Source organism: Anas acuta, chromosome 8, assembly GCF_963932015.1.
Source record: "Anas acuta chromosome 8, bAnaAcu1.1, whole genome shotgun sequence".
Taxonomy (NCBI): domain Eukaryota; kingdom Metazoa; phylum Chordata; class Aves; order Anseriformes; family Anatidae; genus Anas; species Anas acuta.
This window is the reverse complement of record NC_088986.1, coordinates 339716-364968: the sequence shown is the minus strand read 5'-3', so window position 1 is coordinate 364968 and position 25253 is coordinate 339716. Positions and strand designations below refer to the sequence as shown.

Below are 25253 nucleotides of genomic sequence, written 5' to 3'. Positions count from 1 at the left end.
ACATTTTTAGTGGTATAGAAGGGCAGCACAGAAATGCTTTCAACTGTTTTGAAAGCCAGACTTTCTAATGTGAAGACTGTTCTGCACACACATATTTGCTTTTGGGGAGAAAAAGAAAAAAAAAAAAAAAAGAAAAAAAAAGAAAAAAAAAAGAAAAAAAAAAGTCAATATTACAAGAAAAGTAATTTGGACACAGATGAAATCAATATGTACTACAGCTCACATCAGAAGTTTGTATACAGTAATATCCTCTGAAATCAATGCCCATTGCAGGATACAACCATTTATAACTTCACACAGATGTTGCAATGATCCACTGTGAGGTTAAGAATAAAGGAGCTCCAAAGCTGTAAATACAGTGAAGTGAATCAGATTACCTTTTACTATAACTAGATGCTATCCTAGTTGAAAACTATTACCCCTTATTTTTCACAATGTATTGACTACAAACTATGGCTTTCCAAACTGTCATCAACTATCCTACAGTTCAGCTTCTTTTCTAAAAAAACCTTCAGTTGAGAGTGTCATGTGGAACAAGACATGAATCTGAAATAATACTGATGCCTAGGAAAAAAAAGAAAAAGAAAAAAAAAAAGAGAAAAGATTCAAAATAGCATGTTTCTACACATATAGGAGTGAAAGAACATCATTTTTCTCAGTTGGGAGGTATTTTCAAACACCATACATAGTCTTTTTTTCATCCTGCTCTGTAAATAGTAAGACCAAAAAGAATCATTTAGTCATCACTCAGTTTAGGACTGAGAGATATTATGTGAGTCAACAAACCCAGTCCTCTGCTGTCACAACCAACCACTTCATAGTCTGGTATCTATAATGTAGGCTGTAAGTTTGGTTGACTAATGCATGTATTTCACTTGGAATGCCATTATGTATTAAAGACTTCAAGAAACAAATAATATATTAATCTTTTCTTAGTTTATCTGCACTTAAAAAGTTGGAATTGCCTTACATCTATCAACATCTATCAACTGGCCTCTTCACATTCTCTTGGATTATCATAAAACTTTTATTCTCTTAATATTAAGTAGGTGACTTCCAAAAAGGCTATTTAGTGTTCTTTGTCTCTTTAGAAAAGCTTTGTATTTTCCTCCTAGCTCACCTTAGGTTTTCAGCCACTAATCCTAAATCCTAATCCTAAACCCTAATTCCAACTTGAAGTTCCACGGTGCTGTAAGTATGCTTATGTTCCTAACTTCCTAGTGACTGCAATTTCATTGTATTAAATACATGTTACATGTTTGTGTTCAGCTTTCTAAATCATAAACAACTCATCCAATGTTGTGGATTTGAGTCACACCAGGAGTTTTCCCAAGTGAAAGTCCTGTAGTCCAGGTGGATGGCAATATGAAAATACTGAAATTCTAAGCATGCAGATACCTTTTATTATTCCATAACGAAAGTTTTCTTAACACAGCATGTCTGAAACAGTAGTGCATAAATTTTGATGAGATTCTATTATTCTGAAGGCATCCTCTCAGTTCTGAGAGAGACCTGCTTGCGATCACTGGCCTGGCATTTCCAGCCTGCAAAAGCAAGAGAGAGAAACTAGCTCTGTTGTTAGTTAGCTACCTCCTGGAAAAGTGCTCAAATGTGCTATACATCTATGAAAATAGGAGTCTTTCTACAGCCAGTTCTGAGCATGAGTAGCTAAAATGTATTTGTATACAGGGAGGGAACACTTCTGTTTTGACATCCATATGCTGTCAAAGGTAAGTAAGCAATGCAGTAAAATGACACATCATTTTGTATATTCAATATATTATGATGAAGAAGAAAATAAATGCATCTGAAAGGCATTTATGGATTCACAGAAGCCCATAATTGTACAAACATGTATATAGGTGTTTATTCAGTGCTTGGGGACTGAATGAATTCTCCTAACGAATCCCTGTCTAGTTTGTTAATTTGTTGCATGAAGAGATGCGACAAAGAGATGCAAATTCCACAGTTCAGACAAAAGATATGAAATGGGGGACAATATTAGGCGAAAGCTAGATTTTCAAGATTTATGTTTGAAGATTCACTAAGCTATATCTACAGTGTCACACTGTTCTTAAAACCAATAGTCTCTTCTAAAAGACCAAGGACTATGCCTGTCTTTGGGAGATGTAACCAAGAGCGTCAAAGAATCTGATTTGATTTAATACTCATTGCCATTCTCTTGGGATTAAAAGACTGAGAGAAGGGAAAACAATCTCTCTTTTTTTCTGTCTTTCATTTTCCCTTTTGGGGCTATTAAGGATTAGATACAAGAAATAAAGCAAGATAAATATATATATATATATATATGCCTGATAAAGGCTATCATTCTTTAGTGGTTTAGTTCCACAATATATTGACAAACACAAGCAACATATGAAACTATCTTAAATTGTAATACTATGTAAGATAACAGTCGGCAAAAAGATAATACTACCTATTCCAACATTGCTTATATTTTGTTCTTTTTCTCTATACAGCACTTCTTAGTACTGGCAAAATAAATGTTATTTAAATTATCTCTCAAGAATGAACATGTGCATTTAAGCTAAAACAGGTGTTACCAAAGGGTATAATTGCTCCATATCACAGAGATCCACAGTATAAGAAAATTCAGAGGTAATGTCACATGCTTACAAATGGTGCATTGCACCTCCCTCTAGTGACCAGCCTGCATATAAACCTAGATCAGGACTGTGGAAACTCCATCTGAACTAGTTTCTACCAAAGAAGTTGGGGGGGGGGGGGGGGGGGGAAAGGAGGAGGGGAAAGGAGGAGAGGGACCTTTTGTTTTCTGTAATGCATGAATTTTATTGCAATTCCCCCTGGGAATGTTCCTTCTGATACGTGGTGTTTGCTAGTTGAAGAATGTAAGCTTCTAGGGCTTACTGTAATTTGTAACATGTGCCAGCATAGAGGGTAAAGGCAGACTGGAACACTTTAACCATTATATATTATTTAGGTATTTACAGGTGTGCAGGAAACAGTCTTTTTACTTGCACAGCACGTTATAAAATGTCTTATTTCCATCTTAATTTTCTTAATTCAGGAAAAAAACAAAAGTTGAAAAATTCCCCAAATACCTGGCTTTATCTTCTAGCCTGCTGTTGGAAATTAGTTTATTTGAAAGACCTTTAGGTTTAATTTTCCTGGTGACATCGACCTGGTCTCTATATTATCAACTTCCTTGAAATGTCTCTGTTATAAATGAAGTCTCATCTCAATCTGAATTTAGTAATATTTATAAAAGAAATATTTAAAAGCTATAAAAGGCGAGTAAACAGCGCTGGCTGTTAGGGGAGTCTATGCTCCACCAACATGCACACACGAACATCAAACCTTCTAAATATATAGAATACTGCGAGTATGCCTATATATACGCACAATCAGGAAAGGTAACAATCCTTTAAGTTCCATGACTTAACAGTCCCCATTTTCCATTCCTTTAGAACAATATGTCTCGCTTTAATTTGTCAAGCAACTCGGTCTTCAGGCCTTACGTATCCCGTTCTTCCCGGATCGAAGAAAAGCAGATCCATCTCCTAATCAAGGCCAATAGGGCCTGGGTCAAAAGGCACGTCCAGGTCATCAGGGGGCGGAACAGCAAAAGCCTGCGATGGCTGCTGCAGCAGAGGGGCTGATGGCGTAGCAGTCGGATCAGTACAGGAGCTCGCAGCTCCCTCACTGTCTGGCAAACCACACGTTTCTGACTGTGGTCCCACACGGCTCTTTAAGGCTTCAGAGACTGCTCACCAGGTGCCGAGCAATCCCACTGCAACCTTGCCATTTTTAGTTGCAGAGTCCCACACCTTGACCTCAGTTTGGTCCCATATTTCAGGATCATAAACTTTTGATTGTTAATAAGGAGAATAAGCTGTAAGGCTACCAGGACAGTCTTTGTTCCTAAGGATGTATGATTCCCCATAATGCCCGGCTGATTACCAGCAAGGGGCAGTTGTGTGCGCGGCTCCGCTTCTCTCAGCTCGAGCTTCTTCCCAGCTCCAGTGCGCCCATTTCCAGCGACTTTCTGTACGAGCTTCTCTGAGCAGTTTGCTGAGTTTGGCCGAACCTATCTTCATGAGGCAATCAAAGTGCCTGTTCCCTTCCTGGTCTCCATTCTGCCAGCCTGTTCCTTTTCACTCCTTTTTCCTGCTTCTTTATTGATGACGTAACTTCATCGTGTTGCCTTTTTTCATCTTGAGGGCAGGCTCCCCTCTTATACCCTTCTCTCCACAGCAGTTCTTTTCAAAACAACTTTTCACTGGTCAAACAACTTTGCAAATAACAGCAACAGTGAACACCCAGAAACTTCCATGCCTCAATGGCTGGAGAACAAGAAACCTGAGACTGCATGGAGTCTCCTGAATCACCCTCCTTTGTTCCCTCTAAACAATTTTACATTCCTGATGGCCTCATCGTTAAGAGTCTAAAGTTATCTCAACCACGGTGCTTTCCGACCCCCATGGCCATACTCCCACATCTCCCCCTTCTTTATTAATATCAACCACTCTCGACACGAATTACCAGCCCATATATAACATACCCATCCCAATGTCCTTTCGTTAATAACTCTAACAAACATATGCATCTTATGGATGAAACTGAACAGATAGCAGAAAAATCAGCAAGAACTCATTTCGCTTCTTGTTATTGCTGTGCTGTTGTGTTCTTCCTAGGAAGTTGTATGAGTTAGGTTTTGAGAAGGTGACAAAACTTTTGGAGTATTTTTTTAATCCGGTATCCTCTCTGTGTAAGTAAGATTGCATGAAAGACTGTATGCATTCTGCATGAGCCTTCAGTACTTTCTGACCAGAGTCAATTAGAGGAAGTTTGCTTCCCAGATCATTGTGATAACACATCTGTTGCAGATATTACTGAGTTACGAACTTAATGCATATGCTGGGCACATGTAATAGGGCAAGCTAAAAGCCTTTCAGAAAGGTCTACGTTTCAGTAATGTAGGCTATGCTATAACCATTTAGATGGTTGTGCCAGTTCAGTCAAAAAGCCATTTGACCCCTTCAGTGTAGTTGTCTCACCAATGAGGAACACATCTTCTTTTTTCAAAACATATCATCTAGATCAGCCACAGTTCTTAAACTGAGTCAAGAATTCAGAGGGGTTGAATGTCCTTTGTTATGTAGAAGGTTGGAATAGTCCCTAAAGACTTTAATCTGTAAATGCAAATATTAGTAGCCATTTCAGGATTGTTCCATTTTCTTTTTCCTGAATCCTCATCCAGTTATGTTATAAATGTCACATTGTAAATTGGCTTCTGTCATTTCTCTTGAGGAGTTTGTTGTAGAGAAAAACCCCATCTCTGAGTAAATAATTAATATCTTAGTTACATTTGATTAATTAAAATTATCTACAATTCTTTTGTTCTGAAATTGTACATTAACATTGATATGCCACCATCATGACCAACAAGCAGGACAGGAATAGAAAATACAAGTGGTAGATTTTTTCAATTTCTATTCTTTTTCATGGCAAATCAAAGCTCAGCACAGATTTAAATTTTCTACCAAGTTACAAGCAACTGAAATAGGATTACCAATGAGGTAATGTTTCTTAACACTTCTACAACTGAAAGAAGTTATCTGAAGCTTCCAAATAACATTATGTACAAGTTATTAAGTGCTACATCAGGCTGTTTTGCCAGAGAATCAGACTCTGGCAAACAAGCCTCTTTAGGCTCACTTGGGAAAGTAGTGAATAGACTGCAATTCTCTTGTTAGGTTTGAGCTCAAAAATAAGCAGAAACACTGCCAAGAATTGGACTGCCCTGCTGCTGACCTTCAAAAGTCAAAATGCTCCATAAGCTAATAGACATGCAGCTGGAACAAGATGCAACTGTACGCAAATACAAGATCCTCACTTCCTCATTAGAGGACTGGTTTCTCAACTGAGGCAAGACCATAGAGAAGAAAGCAGGCAGAGCAGTGGCAGAAACAATACTGCTTGTTGGAGCAAAGAGTGAACACTGCAAGGATTATCAGTAAAAATACTTCATCAGCTAAAAAGTAAAAAATAGAAAAAGCAGAACTCTCATTTTGGCCAGTCATTTTAGAGTTCTTTTTCCACAAAATACGTGTACTAATAGATTAATTTTTCAGAAAATTAATGCTTAGCAAATTTTGTTGTTTCACTAATAAGTGACAAGGAAAGCAGCACGGAAAGTAATGATATATGATGCCCCTTCTGGGCTCTGCTCCAGAGGTGAGTGGAGATTGTTGCAGGCCTAGCCAGATTCCCTAGACTTCTTTGCTCAAACAAGAGCAATACACATTAAAAGTTATGTTTCATTTGTTATAAACACATTAAAAGTTTTGTTTAATTTGTTATAAATCAATGTCTTTAATCAATAGCTATTTGTCGACTGGGATGTACAGTAGAAACAAGAGGTTACAGCTATTTGGATTCTTTGTAATACCCTTTTAGCAACTATAGAACTCAGATTGCTTCCAAGTCCCCAGTATATTAATTGAATTAAAGTTGCAGTGGAAATGCCACATACATAGGGATGTTTTTTTTCCACTGTAAGTTCCTACAGAGCCAGAATTTCTTCCTCAGTGCAACCCCATGTTAAAAATCCCTGGCCCAGTTGCAGATGAGCTGGTACAGCCACATCAAGCACCAGCTCATGCTCCTTCCACATGAAAATACTGAGCTAAAAACAGCATTTGTATGTTGTCTTGGCAGTCTACTGAGAAAATGTACCCCTACCTATCAGGAAGGCCAATGAGTCCAGGCAGAGCATCCCTCCAGTGCAGATGTTCAGTTTTCAAGGCTGGTAACTTCTGTCTAGAACTGCATTCTTCTTTACAGAGACCTACAGCAAACTCTCAAAAGCTGTCCTTTCCACACTTCTGAGTTTAATGTCTTGTATGAGTGAGGCTTGTGCTTTTGAGAATCCGAAGGGCTATGAGCTGCTGAAGTCTGTTTTTGATGCACTCCTTAAAGACTTGTTCTAGATAAATCATAGCTCACTTCTAAGATGTTTTGTTTTTGTTTTTTTTTTCATCTTGAGAGTTCCTCAACACTAAAACTGTCCTAAAACTTACAAATACTGTACCAAAAAAAATAAAATAAAATAAAATAAAATAAAATAAAATAAAATAAAATAAAATAAAATAAAATAAAATAAAATAAAATAGTGATGTGGCTGTTTACAAGTGGCATTCCTTCCCATCCCACTAGTTTACTGAACATTCTTCACTTAGGTACTTTAATTGGGAAAAAATCACTCAAATCAGCAGCTGCAATGCTGACCTCATTTTCAAACCCTAACCTAACAGATGAGACAAGTAAGTAATATGCTGAAACTGCTACTAAATTATTACTGCTAAATAGACTAAATGATAAAAACACAGATCTTAGATTCTGGGCTCTTTGCATCTTTCTGATCCACCTGTCCTTTGTGATCCTTTGATACTGTCTTCCTTAACTGAACTAGAGATGAATACCTTTAGGGAGCATTAAACTGTGGACTAGTAGATTCCCTATGGGTTAGCAAACAAGAACAATATCACTCAGAAAACAAAACTGTCCTTTTACAATCGAATCTACTCTTCATCTTCAGAAGTCAGAAGTTTCTACATTCCTATTGGTATCATCTAGTTTTGTTTGTTTGTTTTTGTTTGTTTTTTCCTATTCAGTGCAAGTCCTTGGATAAAATGTCTCAAAATGAGAATTCTTTCCCAAGGGTAATGCTCTTTTTTTTTCTTTTTTTTTTTTTTTTTTTTTTTGGTCTCCTCTCTCATTTAAATCTATCAGGGTGAAAAAGTATAGTATATGTTCTTTTGGTTCTAATTTAATTGGAACATCTTCTCACAGCATCAGTGTTAGAATTACACTATTTTGCTTTGATTCTGTTTTCAGCTCTCCTGCCTGACTGCTCGTAAGATGACACTTGTATAAAATGATTAAGAAATATTTATAGCCTTGTGTAGAAATATTGTATCTGTTTTTTGTTTTTTTTTTTCATACTTGTAAGTTTATTTTTTGAAAACTTCTAATTGATAGGATGGATACATATGTAGAGTTATGTTTCCTTACAGATATCCATTTCCATCTCTGTCTTTGAGCAAATAATATGTAAATAAAGCTGAATTTTCTTCACATTACCCTCAATAAATGGATTTAAACAACCACACAAATCTCCTAATTCAACTCGTCAGTTCTAGTAGTTTTAAGATAAATCCAGTAGGCTTAACTCTAAGCTTCCAAATAGATCTCTGCCAACAGTCAGTTAAAGTTCTCGTTATCCAATCCTTTACATTCACTGAGGCTTGCAGTTGCTATGGTTTCAAAGATTTCACTAAAACTAAAACACTTCTCTATGTGCCAGCACAACTAATTAGCTTAGATAAATAATTTCTTTGATCTCAGGTGCCCTGACAGACAAGTCATACAAGTGCTGACCAAACACAAGTTTTCCTGCATTTATTTCCTCCTCTCTAACTCCAGAAACTGGGCCAAAGAAGAAAATTTATATTGAGATACCTAAAATATGTCTAACATATAAACATCACATTTTCCTGGGATTTCTTGCTGTCCTCAATTCATTTAGCAGAAGTGTGCTAAGTGACTTAAGTAAGTGTCTTAAGTGACTTTAAGTCATCAAGATTTTAGCTATAAATCAAAAACTGTAAACTTTTCAGCATCTGTAAGACACTATTAAACAATTATCTATAATAAATATTTTTCTTTTTTTTTTCCAGTCATAATATTCTTCTGTATGAGGATGGACATGCAGTTGTTGCTGATTTTGGAGGTAAAGAGTTCTTATGATAAATCTATAAACTAACTTAAAATTCTCTAAAACTAAATATGTGCTGACAAAGGAAATGTTGAGGAAGTTTGTTCTTCATTTTGTTATTATGAAAGGAGAGAAAAGGACACATTTTAAGGATGATAATGCCCCTATTTTGTGTCTCGGCCAAGTTAGAGGTTGCTGTGGAGTACTCCACTGTATATGTGAGAAGAAAACCCAGATGACAGTGAGATGGGTGCATCTCAGTTTAAGTTTTAGCGGTGGGTTAGAGAAAACTAAGTGAATGCCTCTAGTAGAGGACATGTCCTCCTCTTCCAAGACAAGTGCTCAGAATCTGAGGACAGTGTTGTGTATCAGTCTGTTACTGTTAGGAGCCAAACTCCAGGGCTTTCATTTTACTTAAAATAGCAGAATGTAGTTCAAAATAATAAAGAACTACTCCATAGTCCATAACTTTAGTTATGGACTTGGCATTTTCTATTCAAAATAAAACTAAGCTATATTTTATGAATCTGTATCTTGTGCATCGTCTTGGTGTTTATCAGTCAAGCTGCACAAGAATATGTTCATGTTGGTGCAAGAATGGAGTATGGGGAGCTGGTTTTGACCTAGCTCCTGAAGAACTACTTCACCTAAGACATGGCCATTGTTACTGCACAGTATCACCACAGATGTGATCACTAGAGATGCATGGATATCAGCTTAACACAGGAGTGTGGTGTAGCATGATATTATCTGTGAGGGACACAGTGCTGACCTAGACTTGCTGTTGTTGAGCTTGCTGGAGCAAGGAGATAGCACAAGGCTTGGACCACATGGGAATGCCTCCTTCTCCGGAGTGTTGCTGAAAGTACTCCTGTTCGTATAGATGAAAGTATAAGTGTATTTTTCTGATATGTCAAAGGCATCTGAAGTCCCGCTTGGGAACTTATTTATGTATCACAAAATAGAGCACACACTACTTTCACTGTATTAATGCAAGATCTTGTCACTTCTAGGTGTGCTGCTTTTCTGACATTAAATAAGACTGACAAGCTTCTTTGGGACTGAATATCAATGCAATACTCAGTTACTGTTTGCTGTAAATCTAGATACACTGATATTGACCAGTACAAATAAATGTGAGAGTCCAAATTCTGAACTGGATCCTCAGTTGTTATTAACTGCTATTAATGACAACAGAGCTGCATAGATTTATACCAATGCCGAATTTGGCAGGCAGGTTTGAGACACCTCATTGTCTCTACACACCCTTGTTGAATATCAGCCATCACAATTTGCCTGGATTTTCAAAAGCCCAGTGGTATTAAAAAATACTTTTTACCAAGACTTTATAGTTATTACTATTTATAATAAGGCTGATATTTATAGTGGCTTGACAGTAATTTTTTTTTTTTTTCTGTGTGTTTCAGAATCAAGATTTTTGCAGTCCCTGGATGAAGACAACATGACAAAACAACCTGGGGTTTGTTTCTTGTTTTGTTTCACATAGTTTGTATAAAACATACAGGCAAGCTCAGTTTACGAGAAAATTATATTAGAAATGTCATTTTTTGATGGATTAGATGAAATGGTATAGTGTTATATCTCTTTTTATATTTTTTCATTTAGGCCTCTTTACTAGCGAGATTAGTGAATACAAAATATATTTTCTTAATCTGCAGCAGAAAACAATTTTATAAGGCTCTTCCTTGGGTTCTAGTGCCCCCAAAATCCTTAGTAAAACATATTTTTTTCTATCCACCCTTCCCGACTCATATACATACATTGGTGGCAGGTGGTCCCTATTTTCTAATGAGAAGTTAGTTATTTGACACTTATTTTCTTTCAGTATTCTTTTCTCCATTTCAGGCATATTTTTAAGAAAGACAGCTTTTATAAGACAGCATTGTCTTTACAGGTTTTAGTCCAAGTGCATTCTGTGTATCACTCTGTGGTCATGAGGCTTTCCATCATCATAATGACTAATTGTGGAATGCTAAGGCTGGGGTTCAGCACTCATCTTTTCAACCAGTTGCTATGTGCACTCAGTGTGGAGTACCTACTACTGCTGTAGGCCTGGGTCTTGTCAGGCTTTGACGATCTCTTGCTGAGAAGGGCTGGTTTGTAAAGAGAGAAAGGTTAGTTAGTGAGGTGCCAACAGCTGGCAAAGAGACCCTGCACTCATCACTCCAGTGAAAGGGTGATTGCTTCTGAAGCAGTCTCAGAATTGTGCTTCTGCAGAGAGTAGTAAGATCCCAGAGGGGGCACTAACCCAACACAGCGGGCATCAGTTTTTCCCTTTGCCAGCTAGAGTAGTGTTTAACTGGTATTAGATGGCAAGCTCAGACCTTATACTTCAGACTATGTAAAGTTGAGTGTTTTGTTTTTATTCTAGCAATAATCTCTTCCTTAAAGCTTGATCACTGTCTCTATAGGGTTGAAGCATATATCATACTAATGCTGTTATGCATATATCATACTAATGCTGTATCATGTGAAAAAAATTACTGCCTGAATTTTGCATGCTATGGTGAAAGCTTTTCCCAGCAAACTTACGAGTTGTTTTATTGAGCAATGGAGGCAAGGAAATAACAAAAGAAAAGAAAAATAACAATACAACTAGAGGAAAAGAGACATGCATGAGGAAGTAAACTCTCTTAATGTATACTTGATGTTTCATATACAGAACCTACGCTGGATGGCCCCTGAAGTGTTCACTCAGTGTACAAGATACACCATAAAAGCTGATGTTTTCAGCTATGCTTTGTGTCTCTGGGAGCTGCTAACAGGTGAAATTCCATTTGCTCACCTAAAACCAGGTAAGATGCTCAGTGAATTAATGTTTAAATATCCAGTTACACTGCAAGATATTATTTTACTAAAAATTATCGTTAAGTGCTAAAACTCAGTGAAAGGCATAGAACTACCCCACTATAATGCCATATACTACTTATTTTTATAATTCTATATTAGAGGGTTTTGACCTCCCGTGACATCAACACCAGCCTTTCCAGTTTGTCCTCCTATGGCATGGGGTCGATTTGCGACCATGCTGTTATGCAGCTCCCTCCACACAGGAAGGAGGAAGAACCTCACTGATGTATTTTACTCCAGCAACTGAAAAACTTGTGGAAATTGGGGGATTTTTTTGTTTGTGTTAAGCGGTTTTGGGTACAATGAATACAGTTGCTGGGGGAACAGATGCGCAAGATTTGTCAGATGGCTTTCAGGCAGAATTTTTTGATGTTTGGAGAAAGCATGGCCAATGGCAGCATTCTGACCTTTAAAAAGGTGAGTTTCTCTTCATACAAGTGTTTGTGCCCAAGCAGAATATATATATTTGTAATTTTGTATGTATACATGTTCTGTAAAAAGCAACTTTGAAGGTGCTGTATCATTTGTAATATGTATAAAACTCCTACATTTACAACATATGTTTACATAATGTCTATTCAGTTAAAAACAAATCCCATATTTTTATCAAAGTATGTATTGCAAGGTGAGGAATAACAGGACAGTTTTTAGGAAGAAAGTCTCATATCTGTTAAACACTGTCACTCTAATTATGCATCAATGACTTTTTTTTTCTTTTTTTATTATTGTTACCTTTGTGCAGGCTTAGAGGTCCAGGAAGCCATTCTTGTGAAGTTCATTGTCATAATTAAGTGTTGAAAGTAATGCATGATTATAAAATATCATGCTAACAGAATCTTACTCCTTTAAATGGATGTATTATCACACTAAAAGCAATTCCATCTACCCTACTGAACCTAGTATGATATCCAATTCTGTTAATGTGTACTATATACTGAATAAAATACCTATTCATCAGTTCTTTACCTGATGAAAATGATTAAACATTTTTAAATTGACTTGTAGTTACTCTGACCCAGAGGAATGGTAGATGAAACAGCCAGTCAAAAACCGAAAATATTCAGAGGTTGAAGGCTATTACACAGGAGAGTTTAAAAGCATCACTAAGTTCAGAATTTGGGGCACCACCCAAAACCTTTTTGATTCATATTTGAGAAGAACAGATTCTTGTCAATCTGGAGTATTTTTTAAAAGATGTCATCAAATCATAGAATCATAGAATATCCAAACTGAAAGGAACCCACAAGTATCATCAAGTCCAATTCCTGGGTCCCCAAAGGACCACTCAAAAAAAAAAAAAAATCAGAAATCAGACCATGTGTCTGAGAGCATCGTCTAAACACTTCCTGAACTCTGGCAGGCTTAGTGCCGTGACAACATCCCTGTGGAGTCTGTTCCAGTGCCTGACAACCCTCTCAGTGAAAAACCTTTTCCTGATATCCATCCTGAACCTCCCCTGTCGCATCTTTAAGCTATTCCCTCAGGTCCTGTCGCTGGTCCCCAGAGAGAAGAGCTCAGTGCCTGCCTCGTGAGGAAGCTGTAGACCATGATGAGCTCTCCCCTCAATCGCCTCTTCTCCAGGCTGAACAATCCAAGTGACTTCAGCCGCTCCTCATACATCTTCTCCTCTAGCCCTTCACCATCTTTGTAGCCCTTCTCTGGACACTCTCCAAGTTTAATATCCTTCTTGTACTTCTTGTCTTCTGTGGTGCCCAGAACTGCACACAGCACTCGAGGTGAGGCCACACCAGTGCAGAGTAGAGAGGGACAATCACCTCCCTCAACCTACTAGCGATGCCGTGCTTGATGCACCCCAGGATGCAGTTGGCCTTCCTGGCTGCCAGGGCACACTGCTGGCTCATGTTCAGCTTGCTGTTGATCAAAAGCCCCAGACTCCTTTCTGTGGTGCTGCTCTTCAGCATCTTGTCTCCCAGTCTGTCAGTATAACCAGTGTTGCACCTTCCCAGGTGCAGAATCTGGCACTTGCTCTTGTTAAATTTTATAATGCTGATGATTGCCCAGCTCTCTAATTTGTCCAGCAAACTTGCTCAAAAAATTTTCAAGTCCCTCATCCAAATCTCTTATGAAAACATTGAGGAGGACTGGTTCTAAAATGGAGCACTGGGGAATTCCACCAGTGACGTGTTGCCCGCTTGATGTAACCCCATTTACAAGAACCCTCTGTGCCTGACCCGTCAGCCAAGCATTCACCCATTTTATTATGCTTTTATCTAAATGTGTTCTGATGGTTTTGTCCAGAAGGATACTGTGAAAAATGGTATTGAAAGCTTTACTGAAATCTAGAAAGATTACATCGACTGTCATCCTTTGGTCGACTAGCTGGGTAATCTTGTTGTAAAAGGAAATTAAGTTTGTTAGGCATGACCTTCCCCTGGTGAACCCGTGTTGGCTCAGATGAATGACCACACTGGCCTTTAGTTGTCAGCAGAAGTTCTGATGACTTTGGCATAAGATTTTACCAATAGGTAATATATCACAAACCTTTGGTGAAAATAAATGGGGGTGGGGGAGGGAGCATTTTTCATTGCAGCTTTATTTTGGTTTCCATTTGCCTTCTCTTTTCATGGCATCTGATAGGCAAAAGATTAATCCAATAGTATCTGATTCATACTTTCCAAACCTCATCAGAGTGCAGTCAAAATTAGGCTGTGTGGCTGTGTTTGCCTCTTCTGTCCACATATAGTTACAATACCACAGGATTTATCTGATATTATTTGCATTCTGAAATATCATTACAGTCAAAAATTGCAATGAGGACAGAGAATGGATGACATTCCTATGACAAAGTCTGTGATGAGAATGGAATATGGTTAAAAAATACATTATTGTTACAATTCTGTGATTGCAATCTTATGGTTCTACACGTTCCATAGCTCTGATCTCATATCATTTTAAAGTGCCAGGCAAACAAAGGACTTTACTTAGCTTTTGATACTTGTTCAAAATACATTTGTTTTCACTTGAAAACATTTTGCTTAAAATGAATGGAAGGGACTAGCCATGTGTTTGGATTCAGTAAATGTGTTATCACAATTGGGAAAATATTTTGGCAGTTTTATGTTGGTCTGTAGGAGCTATAGCTTATAAAATGATATGCAATAGACTTTTACTAATGAAACACTTTGAGTTAATTTTAGTAATAGAATGTAATCGAACTAACCACAGGTTATTTTAAGATATCTGAGTTGTTACCAATTTATCTGCAACTGGATTATACGTTATCCTGTCTTAATAATTAAGAGAATAATGTATTTAATTTAAAAAAAAAAAAAAAAAGTTAATTCATTCTTTCTTAGGGATGACCCTGAACTAGATTGTCTTTCTATTCAGGGCCATGGGTGGTCTTAGCTATCTTTAAAAGCAGTATGGATTTGAAAGCCTCTTTAAGCCACAAGTTTTATCCACAGGTGTGGTGGCTGTGGACTTTTGTGCCTGGGGTGTACAGCAGTAGCAGGTAGTCTGTGTCTTCCCTAGGAACACCTGTAACACCTGGATGCTCACATCTCTCTGTTGGGCTGTTCCCTTGCAGCAGCGGCAGCAGCAGACATGGCATACCACCACATTCGCCCGCCCATCGGGTACTCCATCCCCAAGCCCATCTCTGCCCTACTGATGAGAGGCTGGAACGCCTGCCCTGAGGTGAGTGCCGCGGCTCCACACAGCTGGAGAGGCAGCAGGACAAGAGGTACAGACATTTAACGCCAGCCATTTGTCTGACTTCACAGGGCTTCCCCAAACGCACCGATTACTGTGAGAAGTGCCACTGCAGATAGCTCTGGGACAGATAATGATGAATGCTGAGAAATACAGAAACACAGAATAGTTGGTGAATTGAGGAGGAAAGCAAATGGTTATTTAGACATTCAATGAAATTTTGAGTAATTACGTTATAAAACTTTGATTGTGACTTATACTGAGTGGAAAAATATTTTCTGCTCTCAGACTTCTGTAGACTTTTTCTATGAATTACTGACTTTTCTCCACATTAAAAGTGAAATTTGCATCATCAAAAAGAGGAACCAAGGTACTGTGGAAGTGTATAAGCTTATATTTTTCTACCATGCCCTGAGGTTTTTTCCATGATACACTGAAGATACTAGCAAAAGAGTGGTAGAGAAGACAGCAGGTCCTGAATACAACCAGAAGTCCCCTCCCTAGCCTTTCTGGTAGTCCTCCTTCTAGGAACAGATGGGGATAGGACACACAGAGAAAAATTATGAAAATTCTTGTTTCTAGGGCTACTTTCTTCATGGCAGTTGCTTTCAGCTCATAACACACAAAATTTCTCACTCTTTTGTGTTCTTAAGTTGCTATGAAGACAAACTCTAGATTCTATTTTTCTTCTCTCAAACAGAGCATAGTAAAGCTAATGAAGAATGCATTGCCTGGGCCTAGAGACCAGTCCTAGTAAGGTGATATTGTAGCGATGCATTTTCAGAACCTTGGGTTTTGAAGTTGAACTAAGAATTTTTTGGATCTGCTCAGAACTTCTAATATGCAAAACTCTGGGTTCCAGGCAGCATCTCTAGCTAATTGTTTGGAGAGCGTGCGGTGAGTGGTTATGAGATCTCCAGGTAGTAATCTTAAAAGCAGTCTACCAGGCTGTGAATGGAAGAGCACTTGTCCTGTAGAGAGGTTTTTCTCACAGAGGATTACAGAGATGGGTACATCCTGTAGGTCCTTTCTGTGCTTCTGTGTATCAGCCAGGCAAGTGACCCTGTGTCTATAATGCCATTTTTGCATACATAGCTGCAGCAATCACACACACACATTTTTTGCGTATTGCCCTCAACTGTCTGAAAAGTCAAGAAAGATGCTCCAGAGACTAGGAATTCAGTTTGTTTATAAAATGTTCCATGAAGTGGGATAGCTACGTCAGGAGACACATTGGATGAATGGGCTTTGGTTTTGGAAATATTTTTTTTCGTATGTTTGGTTTGCTGGTGCTATGCTGGCATTAAAGGACTGCATTTAACAAAATGGGAGTTTCAATATAGATGAATGGGAAGGGATTTTAGAACGTCTATAATTTTCTGGTGTTACAGAAGCCTTGTTGAATATGCTGCTTCATATTATTGAACCAGATACCGTGACTTTAAATTTCACACTGGAAGCAGAGTCCTGTATTTTTGCCCTTAAGTACCATTTTTAGTTAGCTTAGCTTAGAAAGACAGGTTTTTGTGTTCCTAAACCTATCCTTGTTCTGGATACTTGAGAGCTTTCTCAACTAATTTAGTGGACTAAGGAACATGCTTAGGTGCTGTACCAAGGCAGTGGAAGAGGGAGGTTTGTGTAACTTTGGGCTACCAATTGCCTTCAGAGAGTTTTGCCCCCTTACTGTATTCCTGGATACTGGATACTTACCTAATATTTCATTTTGAGAATTGCAGATAAAATGTGTTGTATGTTCTGTGCATGGCATAGTTAGCTTATTTCATAGCTATTTTGTCTCATTTTTGTTAAAGTTTCCTGGATACTTGAATATGGTGTTGTCTTCCCATTTTATGAGCTAATGTTAGGATGGAGTGGAGGGCGAGGGGGGCAGTTTGTTTGTTTTTTCCATGTAACTATAAAGCATCTGCTAATAACCATCAGCAAGTAACTCACATTCTGTTTAGAGTTATTAATAAGATGTCATAGTAAATTGTTGACTTAAGCGAGCAGTATGTAATGAATAGAGTCACTGTATCTTGTTAGCATTTCCACAGCTCATTTAGCCCCAAATAAAAAGAAAACATCCTTTCAGAATTTTAATGCACTTTGCTGCTCATCAGTATAACTTGAACATCATTTAATCTTACTAATGTTATAGAGCTGCATGGCAGAATTATAAGGCAATTGATAGCTCAATCAGCCAGAGGATAACTTGAATTTTGCACAAAATGTGGGCAAAAACTTATTGAAATGAGCTTTTTTAAAAGGTGTTTTGCTACATAAAATTACTTTACTCTCAGTAACAAAGGTTTTGGATTACTTCTGAAGGCCTCAGAAAAATTTCAGGACAGCCATAGGACAAAGAACGTTACAATGATAACACCTTCTAGTCAGCATTTGAAAGGTTTGCTGTACAGTCAACAGACTATTCTAAAACAGTGAATACAAATATGGAATACTGCTATAAATTCACTGCACAGCTTAAAAACCAATTCTTCTAAAGTGTCTCCGTTATACCATGTATGTATCTAGCGTGTATAATAATCCTTGACCCAGCGATATCTTCTGAGCATAACACACAAGAAGAGGAACCGAATGCTATTAGTGAGCCACCATAACAAGTAGAATGAGTAAAATACCTAAATGGTAAAAAACATCACCATATAAATACCCATTTTGCAGAATTTCACTGTAGGTGCATAAACAAAGATATTTCTCTATATATTTATTTAAAAGAGGGGTTATTTGTTAGGGGAAAATGGTTGAACTTTGGGGCTCAATGAGTGTTCACAGAATTCTCCTATGTTAGCTTAGTTTAAAAACAAACAAACAACAACAAAACTTAGGTAATAAAATGATGTCTATCTGGATGAATTTTGCTGAACATCTATGAAATGCCTCCAGATTGGAAGACTTATCCTTTTAATCATATTTAATTTCATTCAAGGTTCATCCCAACTGAAAGTTTGTTCCTATGTATCATGTCACTGTTTCCATTTATCGAGTACTTGAACATCTGCTTTCTGCACACTCCTGAAAATAGTTGTTTACAAAGGCAAATAGATGACTAGAAAAAAAAATTAGACTGGCTCTTAACCAGCATTTTCCAGTAGATATTTTAAATTATAAGATTTAATGAGAATCAAAGTATTTGCCATAGAATCTGTGGCTCGGTTCACATAAACATTGCTTTAGGTTTAGTGAGTGGAACTCTTATTTTAAAGGCACTGATCAGTTCTTCCATAGTCTCTGATGGGCTTTTGATCAAGTTCTGTTGAATGTGGTAAAGCTTGTCACATGCAATAAATGAAGTATTTCTTAAACACTTTGTAGACTAAAGCTTAGTGATACTCTAATACTGCAAGAGAGGGGACTTAGGTACATGGTCATATACCACTTTTATAATAAAATCCTTTATAAAGGGAGCCACTGAAATCACCTCACAATGAAGTTTCTGTCCAGTCATCAGACAAGATCTCCTTTCTTCCCACCAGCCTTGCACCAGCTAAAGAAGAGGCAACTCTGAGAATTCCTTGACCCTGTGAAGGATACTGTGTTTGTAGGGAAGTTATTTGCATGAGAACATTTTGATAGGCACAAGTTATTCACAGCAGTGAATAACTACAGAAGTGAATAACTTACAGCAGTGAATAACTTATTGAAGCAACTTACTGAAGCCCGAGATTTCCATGAGAATCACAGAATCACAGAATTTCTAGGTTGGAAGAGACCTCAAGATCATCGAGTCCAACCTCTAACCTAACACTACCAGTCCCCACTAAACCATATCCCTAAGCTCTACATCTAAACGTCTTTTGAAGACTTCCAGGGATGGTGACTCCACCACCTCCCTGGGCAGCCTGTTCCAGTGCCTCACAACCCTTTCAGTAAAGAAATTCTTCCTAACATCCAACCTAAAACTCCCCTGGCGTAACTTTAGCCCATTCCCCCTCGTCCTGTCACCAGGCACATGGGAGAACAGGCCAACCCCCACCTCGCTACAGCCTCCTTTAATGTACTTATACAGAGCAATAAGGTCACCCCTGAGCCTCCTCTTCTCTAGGCTGAACAGGCCTAGATCGCAGTATCTTTCCAAAGTAGTTCCTCCTTGTTGGTTTTGTTTGTTTTTATCTGGAATATCTCATTGCAACAGTTGGCATCATGTGACAGAAAGAACACCAATACTTCATTGTATTACTGAAATCTTATGACCTAATCATTATTAGTTCAAGACTAATTGTTACCGAAAAATAGAATAATGCAGTTAATGTTAAACACACAACTCTTAGTTTCATAGCTTTGTACTAAACCTGCAGTTCCCATCAGATTCGCAAGTAGACTGAAAGCAATGCAATGAAAACCAAAGAAAAGGAAATGGAGGGGATTTGTGATTCCTCATATATCTGTTAGTTTTTTCAATCACAGAAGATGTCTCTTCTATTTTTAACACAGCTCTGCTTTTTCTATTGTATGCACAGGGAAGACCAGAATTTTCAGAAGTGGTCACAAAATTAGAAGAATGTCTGTGCAATATTGAGGTAAGGTCCTTATTTCTACTGTGGTATATCTGTGTGCATGCAGTGTCATAAAAAAATACAAATAAGGGAAGCAGCAGGTGCTGAGGGGAATGGTAGCTTTTGTCTGGAAGTGCTTGAGCTGCTTCATCCTGTTGCAAACCAACACATTGAATTTTTAAGGCACATTATCAGTAATGGTTTTCATGGGTGTCAGAAGGAGCACCAGATATTGCTGTGAGTGTCAGCAACTACTCAGAGAGAGGAACGCTGATGAGAGAGCGCGACCAGTGGGGTGGAGGTGTGGTTCACATTAGTCCTTGGCAGGTTTTTTCCTCCCATTCATCAAACCCAAGTCTACTTGGTTTAAGAAGAAGAAAAGACAAACTGGACAAGACCCATGGAAGAAAGGTAAAAATACAAAACGTAAGAAGGATGAATGCAAAGACAAATTCCTGCTCTGCCCTGTGGCTATGACATAAACGGATGTATCAGCATTCAGCCTGGTATAAAATAAGTGGTGAAACAGCAACTAAACTTGAATCAGAGTTGCAGTTCCTAAAATTATATTTTCTGTGTGCATGTGTATGTATTTAAGAGTTTAAAAAATCTAAATCCTTCCTTTTAAAATGTATCGCTGCTCTTGAGCTTAAGGATCAGAAAGACACCCATAATCTACTGCATTTCTTCATGTTCTGACTATAGTTGGTTGCTCTACACATAGGTGGAAGCTTTTAAGTGCAAAAAATTGTGAAGCACTATATCACAAGAAACAGTGCCATCTCGTGGGACACATAACTTCTATGATACGCAGGCAGCAGTGCATGCAGGAAGAAATCTGGATCAAGAGTTCACACACACACACACACACAAATAAAAAAATGCTTTATTTAGCCTTGGAGTTAGACTTAAGCTCCACTGTGTCCAGGGCAAAGCCTTGTTTCTGGGGAAAACTCTCCACTTCCCTCTACTTCCTGCTCTTCTTCTTCTTGCTCAGCAAATCATTTCTTCTCCTTTTAAATATCTCTGAATCCAGGCATGACAAGGACTTTTTGTGCCAGCAAGTCTATGGCCCTGCTGCTGCATACATGCATTTGTATATACACTGATTCGAAGATCGAAGCCAAAATTTCCTTAAGTGGTATATTCTTTATTGCAGCGCTGGATGCACGGGGGATCTTTCCACCTATCATGCATGTCTGAAATAACAAACCATCTCATATTTATACAGCAAAACGATGAATATTCTATTAACGCCTATACATATTCATTACCTAAACCCGCCCACTCTCGCTTCATATGCTAATTAGCTTATCAGTCCTTGCGCAAAGCCTTCCCTGAATTGTGGGCCGGAGTCTTTGGGACATGGGCAGTGGTCTTTGGGAGGAAGACCATGGGTCTTCCTCGTGATGCACTTTTCACCTTTTGCTTAAAAAATGCCAGATAGGATGAATCAGTTGTTTTCCAAGCTGAGTTGGCTTTTGGCCTAACTGAGGTTCAGCAGATAACGGGATGTCTCAGTTAACAAGACATAACAGAAGGTTGACTCAAGTTATCTCAAGTCTCAGCCTGACTGAGGGTTGACAGATAACGGGATGTTTCAATTAACAAGATGCTTCAACATAACAAAAGGTCAACAGATAACAAGATGTCATCTATTTTGTTCTCATTAATTTTTAACCACAAGATTTATTCTATCCTAAAGTGAGTCTATACAATATCAACACACGTATTAATGTGCTAGCCCTGTATTCACATTGTCCCATCAGTCTGAACTCCTGTCCTGAGACAGGACCACTCTGGTCAGGCAGCACTGCCACCTTTCTGGTACAGGTGGGAAAGTCTCACACAATGGCTCCCACTAGGGAAGCAGCAATGCCTCCCAGCTGCACAGTGAATGCTCACAAGCCAAGTAACTTGCATCTGGGCTGAAGTTTATCTTATCTTCTTGAAAGTCATCCAATCCCAGCTTGAAAACTGCTGGCAATGATGAACCAACCACTTTGTTGGAAGGCAGCATCCAGCTGTCCTCCTCAGTTGTTCAAAGTCAGAAGGCATTGCTTTTTTTCAGCCAAACGTTAAGGAAATATGGGACACACAACTTGTGAGAAAGAGCTGAGGACAGATATGTATGAATGTAATGTAATAACAGTGCCTTTTGTGCTTTTTTTTTTTTTTTTTTTTTAATCCAGTTAATGTCTCCTGCCTCCAGCAACAGCAGTGGTTCTCTGTCTCCTTCCTCATCTTCGGACTGTCTCGTTGCACGTGGAGGTCCTGGCCGTAGTCATGTTGCAGCATTACGTAGTCGTTTTGAGTTGGAATATGCTTTAAATGCAAGAGCTTATGCTGTCTGGTCACAGAGGTATGTTCCACCCATTGCATGCTCAGGAGGGCTCTTACTCTGAAACAGAGAGAATCCTTCCCAGGGCTGTATGGCTCACTTGGCTCAGATGGGAGGGATTGTCCCCTGCTACCAGGTGTGGCTGCATGGGAAGCAGGCGGTAGAAACACACCCTGGGGTATGCAGTACACAGCTGATCCACTGCCAGGGCCAGCCTGGGAAAGCACTTTTGCAGTCTTGTCTTCTCCTGTAGCTCCTCTAGCATGGTGGTCTGGGTTATCTGAACACCGAGGAAGCTGTCCTGCTGTCAAGACAACTGCTAAGAATTTGCATTTTTCACAATGGATAACATCAAGTTAGTGGAATGGCTGCGATAGAAAAGCGAAGTAATTGAACGGGTGTCATTTGTTAATACTGTGTTTCTCAATTCTGGATTTTAGTTTTCATTTTTTTTTCATCTTGATCACAAATCGTGATATGATCAAATGAATGATTTAATTAACACTGGCTAATTGTGTTGCACTAAGAGGAGCAAGCACCGCCAGGTGCTGTCATTCTGCAGGTAAAAGCACCCAGACTAAAAAGGAGACAGGCAGAAACCAGGCTGTCCCAGCAGGTACCGTGGCAAGAAATACAAATGCAAAGTCCCTTTTCCTTTAGGAAGAGGAAGGGATCTCTGCCTCACAGAGCACTGCTGTAGCTGTTCCTACTGGGGCACATCTTAAAATTTGCATTTCGTTCAGTTTATGCCCACAGAAGGATAAGAACTCCCAACATTTTCAATGCAAAGCAACATATGGGTTCTCTATACAACCACAACATTAAAGTTAATATCTGAGGCAGTCTACCCTACCACTCAGGAAGACCTGGCTTTGAGGGCAAATTTAGCAGTCTCTTGTCTCTGTCCCATGGGGACTGAGAGTACTATGAAGATGAAATGATCTCTTAATCTCTGCCAGAAGAGTTGTACGCTTAGTCTAAACTTTACCCTTTAGCACCACTTAGCAGTCAGAAATATTAATAGCAGAGCTTGTGATTCATTCCTGGTAACAGGGATGTGGAAAGTCAGAAATACAGTCAGCTAAAACGAGGAGCTGGAGTAGAGGAGCATGGTAAATCAATCATTTCACTGTTTGGGGTCTCTGACAGAGAGGCAGATGGCAAACACCTGCAGACAGATGCTGAAAACTTCCATATAAAAATAAAAATCACACCTAAAATGTTATCTGGCAACATAAGATACCAGATGAATTTCTTTGTTTTGATGTACACTGCCTTGGCAGGACATGGAGGTGGGGACCGAGGTCAAGATGGAAAGAAAGTGAACTAGCCTTTTGTCTATAAAGGACCAGATTTTGCTGTTAGGTGTAATAGAGGCGCATGAAAGGAATAAGAAAATGGTGTATTTAGGTTACAGCATAGATACAAGAGAGAGAAAAGGGACACTTAAAAGTGCCTCTCTTGTCCTGTAATTCAGTGTTCTCAATACAGCACTGAGGCTTGTTAGCACACCAAAATGGGTTCTTCTGTAACCTCACCAGTTATTTAAAGTTGTATGCTTTTATCAGACGCTCTGCCATACAAACTAACAACATTCAAATCTATAAATAGCACCCAGGAAGGCTCATCCAGAGGCACAGCATTCAATGCAAAGGGAATGGCTTCCACTGCTTTAGAAGTTTTTCAATTATACAACACCCTGAGATGATTAATAAATTCACTTTCTAATGACAATGTTTTTTTAGGATTTCTTTTTTGTAAGCATAGGCATTTTCAGAGGGAATGGGCCCTATTTTTGTGTTTTTTCCCCAGCTGGACTGTTTTTCTTGGGCTGTCCCCTGTTTTATCTGCTGACAGCGTCGTCTCCTGTGCAGTATTGCACAGCATGCAACTCCATTCCACAGCAGCAACAACCCAGCTAACGAAGTCTCCATCTACTATGGAGCTGAACAGCCCCAACACCAAACTTGTTTCTTGCCTTGTAACTTCAGTGCCAGTGTTTAGCAAATCTCCCTCCCTTGTGGCAACTGTTGCTACGCACAAAGTAATGAGAGGTGGGCTGCAGTAGTCTAATACATGGAATGAGCTGGATGAAAGAGCAGCGCATTTTAATTGTCTGTCTAACGGGACAGCTTAGCGTGTCGACTCATCACAGTATAGATGCTGGATGTTAGGAAGAACTTCTTTACTGAAAGGGTTGTTAGACATTGGAACAGGCTGCCCAGGGAAGTGGTGGAGTCACCATCCCTGGAAGTCTTTAAAAGACATTTAGATGTAGAGCTTAGGGATATGGTTTAGTGGGGACTGTTAGCATTAGGTCAGAGGTTGGACTCGATGATCTTGAGGTCTCTTCCAACCTAGAAATTCTGTGATTCTATGTAAACTGATACCTCCTATCTAATTTGCAGCACTGGGCAACACCTTTCTCAGGGTCTTTCTTTGGATGACATGAGAAGAAACTTCCAGTATCCACCGATTGACAAAAATGGTGAGTTATTGCACAATACTCTTCTTAGTATCTTGCAGTGTTTAACCAGTGCAGAGCTACAGTCTCCTGCAGTATAAAAAACCTGAAGAAAAAATTAATGTTCAATGCAGACTGCTAGTTACAGTCAGTGAGAGCTTGTGAGGTCTGACCCCATGCTCCATGCAGCTCTTTACCACTTTCAATCTATTTGTGCACCAAGCTTTTTGGGAATGGGATGTTCTGTTCTATCTGTGTGCATGAATCTGTGAATAAAGAGAAGATTGTGGTATTATAACTTCACCCCTCTCAGAGGACATCCTGTCATTCTGCTCCTCTCCAGAACAAATGTTCTGACTGCTTCTTCCTGTTGCTTTTCCTTCTTGCTTTTTCTTCTTGATTTTCCATCCTACTACATTTGAGCATGTTTTTATGCATTGCCACACAAAGAGCAATCTAGCATTTCCTAGCCCCTATAAACCTTTCTTGTTAAATAGATCTTGTTCATGTCTCATCTTGCAGGCAGCAATATGGGGTTCAGTTTCTTGTCTACCCTTTCTGAATGGCTCATGAGCTCACTACCGGCTTCTTTACAGTTTCCCAATCAAAGAGTAGTTTCATCTTAGA

At 38.8% G+C, this 25253-nt stretch overlaps 1 protein-coding gene across 3 annotated transcripts in view; it reads left to right on the top strand.

Moving 5' to 3' along the window:
- TNNI3K (TNNI3 interacting kinase) overlaps window positions 1–25253 on the top strand; it is a 76233-nt gene that overhangs the window by 43555 nt on the left and 7425 nt on the right. For all 3 annotated transcript variants that reach the window (XM_068691198.1, XM_068691199.1, XM_068691197.1), the window contains 7 exons: window positions 8724–8776; window positions 10189–10241; window positions 11445–11577; window positions 15183–15292; window positions 19786–19845; window positions 22014–22183; window positions 24571–24650. In XM_068691198.1, coding sequence (XP_068547299.1) covers window positions 8724–8776; window positions 10189–10241; window positions 11445–11577; window positions 15183–15292; window positions 19786–19845; window positions 22014–22183; window positions 24571–24650 — 659 coding nt within the window. The remainder of the gene's footprint in view (window positions 1–8723; window positions 8777–10188; window positions 10242–11444; window positions 11578–15182; window positions 15293–19785; window positions 19846–22013; window positions 22184–24570; window positions 24651–25253) is intronic.